The 11,886-nt window shown below is 35.2% G+C and overlaps 1 protein-coding gene across 1 annotated transcript; it reads left to right on the forward strand.

The window, feature by feature from the left end:
• The first annotated feature begins 257 nt into the window (after positions 1–257).
• LOC140163492 (uncharacterized) lies at positions 258–7,871 on the forward strand. Its single transcript, XM_072186806.1, has one exon. The coding sequence runs from the start codon at positions 258–260 to the stop codon at positions 7,869–7,871; it is 7,614 nt and encodes a 2,537-aa protein (XP_072042907.1).
• Positions 7,872–11,886: the final 4,015 nt, after the last annotated feature.

Below are 11,886 nucleotides of genomic sequence, written 5' to 3' on the forward strand. Positions count from 1 at the left end.
CCTTTGCTTATTACCGTTGACAAATTTAGAATATCGTAAAGAAATATTTAAAATCATTGTGTAAAATTCCACCAATTAATTCGTACTATTTTACTGATACCGACTGGTAAGAATTTGCCTTCAATTTCAGTTTTTACATAGAAAAAGAAATATTTATAATAATTGCTTATTTTCTAATATAGTTTTATCATAGTTTATATTTTATTATTTGTTCATTAGTTTATTCTATTGTTATTAAACAAGTCGTCTTTGTAAACATGCCACGTCGTTCTGCAAAGGCACGTGCCAGAATGGCATATTTAAAGAAATCAGCAACTGTTAACACGGGTGAAATAGTAGACGTTAGCAAAGAAACTATACCAACCATCACTTGTAAAGCCGGCAATCCTGATGGCAAAGACATGATTGACCTTCATAGTGAAGACCATCACATCGAAACAGATACAGGCAACAATCAGAATGTTTTAAACGGAAGTAATACCAACAGTGACGAGGGCATGAAAATTACAAAAAAGGACAATCTTAACATTATAGATTTGTGTGCTACTAACAGTGAAGATGGCATTGAAGCTACTAAAATTGACAATTCCAATGTGATAATTATAAGTGACAATGAAACTGAAGAACCAATTCGAATTACATACATAAAGCAAATCTCTGGACATTTCCACCAGGGCGACGTCCAATTCAGTTACCAATCAAGAGGTGTTCAGTGCTCATGCAATTCACTAGCAATGTTATGTTATGTGTCCGATCTGATTACTGAAATAACGCCCAATCATTTGGATACCATTTTGCGATATGGCGATCAGCTGTATAAAGTCACATCCCATAAATTACAGGCATTAGGTCAGCTTCATACAGACAGGTATTTAGAATATGACCAATTACCTACAAGTTGTACCCTTGGGGATTCGTCTTACAAAGTTCGCTACGAGGATTTACGATATGCAAAATTGGACAAAGGTACAAACTCTGCATTTGAGTCACTTGATGTTGAATTAGAAGAAGCCTTCACTGTTTCAAATTCACACATTTTGATTATGGGCTCTTATATGATAGCAATATACAAAGATAGTGCATCTGGATATTTTATCTTTTTTGATTCACATTCACGTGATAAATTTGGTTTTCCAACACCAGATGGTACCTCCGTGGCATTGCTTTTTGAAAACATTGAAAACCTCTATATGTACCTTTTTATCCTGGGCTGTAGATTAAATTTGAATCCAAGAGCTGTTGCCATTCAACCAGTTTCTATCAAGAGCAACACACAAACATCTGCCAGTAAAATGAACGTCAATCTGAATCCTGTTGACAAAATTGAGCAAGACATGAAAAATAACCCAGGATGTTCGACATGGAGTAATGATAATCATTTGGTATCCACAAATGAAATACCATGTATTCCCGAATCAGATCACAATTTGCAAAATGAAAATACTTTGAGGCATCAAAAATGGTTTGAAAAATTGACAACAACACGCCAAAATGAAATACGTGAACGAAAAAGGAAAACAGAACAGGAGCGATACAAATCACTAGACTATGTAAAAAACAAACGACAACAAGCACGACAGCAGTCACGAATTTCATATACAAACCCTGAAAAGGCTGAAATAAAACGCCAGCAGGCAAAGGCTTTATATGAAATACCCGAGAAGACTGAACGAAAACGTCAGCAGGCAAAGGATTTGTACGAAATACCCGAAAAGGCTCAAAGAAAACGCCAGCAGGCAAAGGATTTGTACGAAATACCCGAAAAGGCTCAAAGAAAACGTCAGCAGGCAAAGGATTTGTACGAAATACCCGAAAAGGCTCAAAGAAAACGTCAGCAGGCAAAGGATTTGTACGAAATACCCGAAAAGGCTCAAAGAAAACGTCACCAGGCAAAGGATTTGTACGAAATACCAGAAAAGGCTCAAAGAAAACGTCAGCAGGCAAAGGATTTGTACGAAATACCCGAAAAGGCTCAAAGAAAACGTCAGCAGGCAAAGGATTTGTACGAAATACCCGAAAAGGCTCAAAGAAAACGTCAGCAGGCACAACACCAATCCAAACATTCGTACAAAGATCCTGTTAAAAAAGCTGATAAAATTCAGCAAGTTAAGTCTAACAGATCAAAGAGAAACTCGGTCATTGATACTGTTATTGTCAAATTTCAGAAATCGTGCAAAGAAGACCAGCAATTGATATATACTTGTCTTATATGCCAGCGAATATTTTTTAAACAACAGGTTAGAGCATTTTATCAAGACACATATAATCAACGCATATTACTAAAATGTTTACCGTCAGATATCAATATTCAAGATTTACCACGCAAGGAAGAAAAAGACAAAGAAGTAAGGTGGATCTGTAAGACGTGTCATCCAAATATGTTATCATCTTGTGTTCCAAAATTAGCACTTGTCAACAAGTTAAGCTTGCAAAAGATACCGCCTGAATTGTCTCAGTTGAATATGTTGGAGAGACATCTTATTGCGCCTGCAATACCATTTATGAAGATGATCTCACTTATAAAAGGTGCCCAGAAAGGTATAACTGGACAAGTTGTTTGTGTGAAAGCTGATATTGATAACACAGCACAAAGTTTACCTAGACTGCCAACGGATCAAAGCCTCATAAAGGTGAAACTGAAACGTAAATTAGAATACAAAGGACACCATATGTGTCAAGCTGTAAATCCAACAAATGTAAGACAAGCTCTTATCTGGTTGAAACCAAACAATCCTGAGTATGAAGATATAGATATAAATTTCGACGACTTTGATGCTATGTTAGATGATCAATTAATACAGAATAATCAACATCAGCAAGATAATGATTGTCCAAGAGCAAGTGAAATTCTGTCGATGAACGGAGATAATTCAACAATGGATACTAATGACTCTGATGACAATGTCACGAAGAACTATGATGATTATGATCATGATTACGATTATGATGATAATGAGAATAATGGTAATAACGGTGATGATAATACACATGAGGACATTGCTGATACTGATGATATCGATAGAAACTCAGACAGTTATCGTGATTATGATCTTAATATTGATGATCCTAACCTTACTGATAGTGATGATAACGATGACAATAATGATAGTGATGCTAGCAACGAACATAATGAAAGTGATGATATTACAAATACATCAGTACCGTTATACTCATTTTTGCATCCAGTTGATTTTGCTCAGTATCTTGCAGACAAACATGATGAGTCAATTATGTGTATTGCTCCAGGAGAAGGTAGAAGGCCTGAAAACGTTATTGACATGGAGGCAAAGTGTTTTCCTGTCGAATTCCCTGATGGTGCAAACACCTACAATGAGAAAAGAAAGGCAAAGTTGTCACCGTCACGATACTTTAATACTCGTATCTTTTCAGCCGAGAATAGATTTGCCAGAAATCCAGAGTATATATTTTTTGCTTTGTATGCAACAGAAGTTCATCAAATTAAATCCAATATTTCCATTGCACTTCGAATAGGATCTACAAAGACTATAGGTGGACAAGAAATAACGGCGTCTATGTTACGAGATCATGAGGAGGTCAAAAATCTCATTAAAAGAGATCAAGGCTACAGATTCCTAGCTCACATTAGAGGATCTCCCGCTTATTGGGAAAAATCAAAGAAAGATCTGTTTGCAATGATACGCCAATTAGGTATTCCAACATTTTTCGTGACATTTAGTGCTGCTGATAGACGTTGGATAGAAATTAGCAACGCCATCCTAATACTAGAAGGGAAACCTCCCATGACTGCAGAGCAACATAAGAACATGACATGGGATGATCACGTCAATATCATCATGTCCAATCCTGCAGCAGCAGCCAAAATGTTTCAACAAAGAGTCCATATCTTTATTAAGAATGTGATTCGCTCCAAAGCCAACCCAATTGGTAAAGTTGAAGACTTTTATTACAGAACAGAATTCCAACAAAGAGGTTGGCCGCATGTTCACATGGTTGTATGGGTGAAAGATGCACCACAGTTTGATAAGGATTCTGACGCAAAGGTGACAGAATTTGTTGACAAATACATTTCCTGCGAGCTTCCTCCTGAGAGTGATACAGAGTTACATGAAATAGTAACGAGTGTGCAAGTACATACTAAAAACCACACGAAGTCATGCAGAAAGACCGGAAAAGTATGTCGTTTCAATTTTCCAAAACCACCATCCAACGCAACGTTTATTTGCAGACCTGTTAGTCCAATAGAGGAAAGTGAAGATCCTGATAATGAAGCACTTCTCTTAGAAAGAATAGATCAAGAAATACAAGCAAAGGATACTCTGAAAAAAGTTTGGGAGCTTATAGAAGCTAACAATGAAGGTGAAGATTTTGAGCAAATTCTTCATGACGCAGGAACTACACAGTCCGAATTTGAGGACATGTTAGCAAGAAGTACCAATAGGAACACGATGTATCTCAAACGACGTATCCAGGATCAATGGATAAACAATTATAACCCCCACTTGATTCGCTGTTGGAATGGAAATATGGATATACAATATGTTTTGGATCCATATGCGTGCGTCATGTATATGCTTTCATATATTACCAAAGCTGAAAGGGAAATGGGTGATTTGCTAAGAAATGCACAGAGAGAGGCAAGAGAAGGAAATCTTGATGCTGTATCAGAGTTAAAAAAACTTGGCAGTGTTTACTTGCAAAATAGAGAAATCAGTGTCATGGGCGCCATTTATCTGGTCTGCAGTATGCCTTTGCGCAATAGTACACGAAATGTCATCTTTCTGCAAACTGACTTGGAAGGACAGAAAATATCATTACCACTTCAACAACTTCAAGCAAATGCAGGAAAATCTGACCAAGTATGGATGACATCACAAATTGAAAAATACATTGGTAGACCCAACACTCCAAAGTACAATGACATGTGTATGGCAACATTCTTCTCCACTCATTACCAAGTATCAGGTACTTCGAAGAATACCAATTTGAATGCAGATTCAGATGAAGGATCAGGTGATGGCGAAACCGATATTGAAACAAACAACATAGATGACCGATACCAAGTATCAAGTAATTCGAATGATACCAATTTCAATGTAGATTCAGACGAAGAATCAGGTGATGAGGAAACCGATAATGAAATGGATCACGAAGATCCAGATGAAGAATCTGATGAAGACGAAATCGATACTGAAACCGATAACGAAGATGACCAATCTGATGAAAAATCGGCTAACAAAAGTAAATGTCATAAACAAAAGAATGCAAAGAATGCACCAATAGAACTGAAAAATTGTTCTGTGAAAATGAAAGAACGTAGTAAAGGGAAACCAGCTGTTATTCGCTACCCTAGAGTATCAGCTAAGAAAGACAGTGAGCGTTACCATATGAACATGCTACGTTTATATCTACCTCACCGAAATAAACACATCAAGCCAAAGACTTACAAAACGTACAAAGATTATCAATTGAGGGGACAAGCTAAAATCAATGGCAAAAAGGTTAAGGTCGACGATATAGTGAAACAAAACATGAAAGAATTCGAACCAGAAACAGAAGAATTAGATGAAGCATGGAGAACACTCGAAAATGCCGCAGACCTTGAAGATGCATGGGCTGCAATAAACCCACAAGGTGAACAACAACGCATTGATGACAAACAAAATCGTGTTATGTATGAAGATTCAGATGATGATTTTGCTGAAATACAAATTCCTGAACTTCAGTCACGACCAAATCAACCTAGATGTGCAATTGAAACGTGCAAGCCAGAACTAACTGAGGAACAAGCAGAATCGATGATGCGACAACTAAACGACAAACAACGTCAAGTGTTTAACCATGTTACAAAGTGGTGTAATGATAAAACAAAGGATCACAATATACCACCATTTCATATTTTTGTTACTGGAGGTGCTGGTACAGGAAAATCACATGTCATTAAATGCATCACATACTTTGCCCAGAAAACATTTGCAACAATGACAGAATCTGCCGATGATATAACAGTGCAATTAGTTGCTCACCTTGGCACAGCTGCATTTAATATTTCTGGCCAAACAATCTGCACTGCTCTTAAAATTGCTCCAAAATCTCCAAACGAGTACACACCTCTTGGCGAAAATTCACTTAACACACTACGTGTTAAATATCAACATCTTCAGCTTTTGATTATCGATGAAATATCGATGGTCAGTACTACTCAGCTATCTTACATACACGGACGTTTACAACAAATTAAAGGAACAGGTGGTTCTTCGTATTTTGGAAATGTATCTATCTTAGCAGTAGGAGATTTCTATCAATTACCACCAATTAGCACCAAACCATTATGCTTTCCGCACAAAGAAATTTTGAAAGATCTGTGGAATCCACTCTTTCAAATAGTTGAGCTGACAGAAATAATGCGTCAAAGAGATGATGCCATCTTTGCGCAAATGCTCAACCGACTTCGTGTGAGAAAACGAACTGAACCTCTAGAGAAAGCAGACAAAAAATTACTGGAATCACGGATTGTCAAAGACAATGCTCTAGAAGCTCCTCAAGATGCATTGCATTTATTTTTTCTGAACGACGATGTTGACAACCACAATGAGAAAAAACTTCAGACCTTAACCACTGACACATTTATGATCAAAGCTGTTGATGTTGACCAAATCGGTAGCCGAATAATCAAGGTGAATGAAACGCCACATAAAACATCACGCCAAAATGACACAGTATTGGCACCTGTCTTGAAATTAGCAGTAGGTGCTCGAACTATGTTAATATCAAATGTAGATGTTTTGGATGGTCTCTGTAATGGTGTGTCTGGTGTGATAAAAGGAATCGAATTTGGCAATTCGCAAAATATGCCAAATGTTGTGTTTGTGAAATTCGACAGTGACAGAATCGGAGCCAACAAAAGAACATCACAATTTATTCCATCTCATTACGCAGGATGTACACCAATAACACCACGCAAAGAAACCTTTACACTTAAAGGAAACCAATTTTCGACAACAAGGGAACAACTACCGTTAAAACTTGCATGGGCTGTTACTATTCACAAAGTACAAGGTCAAACAACTGAGCAGGCAGTGATCTCCATGACAGGTTTAAAGAGAGCAATGGCTTATGTTGCATTGAGCAGAGTCACTCATCTGGAGGGCATATACTTGACAAACTACAATCAATCTCGAATCTTTTGTAATGAGAATATTGAAGCCAACTTGGCCATGATGCCTACATGCGATATTTCTAGAGCAAATCCTCTAATAGATATTGATCATAACAAACATTTTATCATCGCTCATCACAACATTCAGAGTTTACATCGGCACATAGAAGATCTGAAAAAGAACACAGAGATAACAAAAGCCCATGTAATTTGCTTATCTGAAACATGGCTGGCCAATGACACCAATAATGATGACTCCATCATGATAGAAGGGTACTCGTTAGAATCAGTTAACTCTGGAAATGGTAGAGGTGTCGCTATATACATTCATAATAGCGTCAATTATACAGTCATACCCCTTCCAAGTAATGAATGTGACGTACTTGCAGTAAGAACTCAGGGCAATGCAAACTTACTAATTGCAGCCATATACAAACCTATGGCAACGAACACACGAGTGTTTAGCACAGAAATGAACAACATGACAGCTCAAATTGAAATGCTGAAAACTGATTACACGGTAATTACAGGAGATTTCAATCGCAACTTGCTGAAAGAACGTATTCTGCCGGCCTTTAGACAGTATGACCAAGTCATATCCGAATCTACTACTGCTAAAGGAACTCTACTGGATCACATATATGTAAAGCCCAAACCGCATGATTACCAAGCATCTGTTCTCACAACATATTACAGTTACCACAATCCAGTTTTTATTGCAATAAAATCTTGAGAAATAAATGCAAATACATTTTAAGCTTTCTTATTCCTTAATACAGAAAGATTTGAGCCAGGTATACCAATTTAATCATATTGATGAAGAGAACAAGAGAAACACTGAAATATCAAAACTATTACAGTATGCAAACTATGGATGTGTACTAAGAACTGCAATGGTAAAGGTCACAGTAGACAAAATTTGAATGCGTTATGTATAATAGAATTTTTAATGTATATTTCATATTATGTGAAGTGTGTATGTACTCCAAAAAACAATGTTTATAGAGCAAAATTAAATACTGAAAAAAGCAAGAAAAAGTAGGCCTATATTAATAAATGACTATGAAAAAGAAACATAGAAATATGAATAAATTAAATACATGAATTTAAAGGCCAAAAATTGGAAACCAGTGTAAAATTGATAGGCCTGTAATACAATTATATACCTATAATATAATTATAGGCCATGACATACATGTATATAACAATAATATTGTGGTTTGTATTCACATATCAATGGCGTGATGTAGATACTGTATATGTAAATCCTTTAAAGAGTCGACCTTTACCATGTATACTGTGAGGCAACTAAATGAAAAGTAGAATTAATTGAATTTGAAGGCCAAAGATTGGAAACCAGTGTGAAATTGATAGGCCTATAGATATAATTGTAGGCCATGACATAAATGTAGGCCTATATAATAATATTATTGTGGTTTGTGTGGACATATTTATGGCGTGATATATATACTGTATAAAGAGTCGACTTATACCGTGAAGCAACTAGATGGTATAAAGAGTCAACCTATATTGTGAGGCAACTAGATGGAAAGTGGAATTAGCTGAAATTAAAGGCCAAAGATTGGAAACCATTGTGAATTTTGTAGGTCTATAATATAATTATAAACCATGACATACATGTATATAATAATATTATTGTGGTTTGTGTTGACATATTTATGGCGTGATGTAGATATTGTATAAAGAGTGGACCTAGATTGTGAGGCAACTAGATGGAAAGTGGAGGTAGCTGAATTTGAAGGTCAAACAATGGAAACCAATGTGAAATTGATAGGCCTATAAATATAATTATAGGCCATGACATACATGTATATAATAATAATATTATTGTGGTTTGTGTTGACATATTTATGGCGTGATGTAGATATTGTATAAAGAGTGGACCTAAATTGTGAACCAACTAGATGGAAAGGGGAATTAGCTGAAATTGAAGGCCGAAAATTGGAAACCAGTGTGCAATATTGATAGGCCTATATTAATATTGTGGTTTGTGTTAACATATTTATGGCATGATAGATACTGTATAAAGAGTCAACCTATACTGTAAAGCAACTATATGGAAAGTGGAATTGTATAAAGAGTCAACCTATACTGTAAAGCAACTATATGGAAAGTGGAATTAACTGAATTTAAAGGCCAAATATTGGAAACCACTGTGAAATTGATAGGCTTATAATATAATTTCAGGCCATGACATACATGTATATAATATTAATATTGTGGTTTGTGTTGATTTCATTTCATTTAAAGCGACGCCTTTTGTACGTGTTGATAAAGTATTCAGAAATGTTATAAATATTTGCAAAATAACTTCATAAATCATTATGTAATCCACTTTATAAGAGACTAATTATCAGTTTTATTAATTGTATTGTTTTCTAAAAACCACTGTTAAGGCCGTATAAAATTAATATTTCTATTCTCGTTTTTGATCTTTTCCAACAACATTAGAGCAAAGCAGGATGACCTTTTTATTTGTTTCCATCTGTGTGAGATTCTGAGGGAAAACCCTGGAGTTTCACCAAAAAAAACTTGGAAATGATCCTTGTTCTCTAATAAGCTTAGGTCTATGTATACACTTTTCCTAAATTATTTCAAAATCGTGATTTTTTTAAAATCTGACAAATCTCAGAAACAGAGGAGGAAGTGAACGATATTAAACTAAAATATTTTTGTTCGGCCTAATATGTTCCCGGAATATGTTGTTCTAAACATTTCACCTCGCTATATATTACCAGCGCTGTCGAGTGCAGGTCCGTCGGAACACGCTTTTCAATGAGAAATAAATGCTAACCTCATCATGACATCATCAAAGTTCATTTCCCATTGAAAAAGCGTTATCCGACGGATCTGCAGTGGATCATTGTGTTACATATCATGCCTTGCTCTCTAACTGCACGTACACCAACATGGGATATTCCAATTAAAATATAAACACCTCCTGTGAAAGACATAATCTCCCACACAAGGGATGTAAACTTTAAATAACATTCAATTAATCCCATAGTGTGGACGATGAAAGTCATATCTTCCATAGCGGCGGGTGTATAGACTTCAAGTAGAACAGCTTAATTCATTAATTCCATACAGGTGTTTGATTGTTATGCTGTCACGCGGTAAATAAGAATATATCAAAAACACCTACATCGTTGTGGCTCGGGGGCCGGACACTAACATAAAACTGTTATCTGTGCTATGTTTGACAAGCTCTAAAATCATGGCTCTTTAATAAACATTATAGGACAACACAATATTAATTATATACCCATTAAAATGGTGTAAATACATGAATAAATTAACATTAAATATATAAATAAATGTCTTTTTATCTTAAATTCTTAATACCAACCAAGAGATATCAGACAAAAATGCACTATTTTTCTTACACAAACCATTCGGTATATTATACGGTCTGTAAATCGTCCAACAAAATAACCAACCCCATTAAACATTTTCAGCTACATTTGACCATAAAAATATAATAGCTTTTCAAATTTACAATTTAAAACAAACAAAAAACAAAACCAAAAAACCAGCCATGTCACCAACATTTCGTTTTAACACTATTTTTGGACGTCATGATTTACCTTGCTCCCCCGGACAGTTTGGTTCCTTTCTTCTCAAAATCGATATTATCGACGTTAAGTTTTTCGTGCACACTTTAAGTAATGTTATTCAGAAGGTTATCAATGTAAACTAAATAATAAACTGAGAACCATTTCATGCCGTAATTCAATTGTCTAACATACATCTTGCTAAATTTTATATTTACAAACCACCTAAATAACACTTTTCAAACCACTACGCATGAAATACTCAACCTCCCTACTATGATGAAAAGTTGCTGATGAAACACTTTGAATATGAATGCAAATAGAAGAATGCCTGTTTCACTCCAATGGTTACAGGTGATATTTTATAAACCACGCGGCCAAGCTAAAATGTTCATTCAATTTCTCATTTTCAATTTATCATTCGTCAGGACAACATCAATGAACATTTGAACATACACCAACTAAGGTATGTGTATATTTTAAAATCAATTTTATCAATAATATGAAGTATTTATCAATATTTTAATAACATGCTCGGTACCTATTACATTCTCTCCTATAGGCCTATATATTAAACCATGTGATTTAATTACATTATTTTGAATATACTTCGGAATTTTGTATCATACAATTATATTATCGCCCTGGAGTATTTATCATGAACAAGTTATTCTTATCCTTTTCTTACTTCATAAAATATAAATAGGCCTATAACAAACTTCGATAAATAGTTAACCAACATGCCGTATATGTCTATACGGTAACATTTGTTCTGCAGGAAATGTCTTTGGTTTAATAGAAATATAACAATTCGGAAACTTGGCGAAATTTACCAAAATAAGCCAAGAAAATATCATTTTAAATTCTAAAGTTTGTCTAATTTCGATGAAAATTAGTATATGTGATCTTGATATAATTCAAAATATATTAGAGGTCATTTCAAGGTCACCAGAGGTCAACCAAATGTCAAAAGGGGTCAAATTGCAAAGTTTGTTCAATTTGAATGAAAATTAGTATATGTTATGTGCATATGATTCAAAATGTGGTGAAGGTCATTTCAAGGTCATTTCAAGGTCACGGCTAGACTTCGCAGCCTTACTAAGGATGCAATATATCTAGTCTTCTTCTTCTTTCTGTCAACATTTAACATAATTTGCTCTAGCTCCTTTATTA

The sequence above is a fragment of the Amphiura filiformis genome, chromosome 11, assembly GCF_039555335.1.
Source record: "Amphiura filiformis chromosome 11, Afil_fr2py, whole genome shotgun sequence".
Classification (NCBI taxonomy): Eukaryota; Metazoa; Echinodermata; class Ophiuroidea; order Amphilepidida; family Amphiuridae; genus Amphiura; species Amphiura filiformis.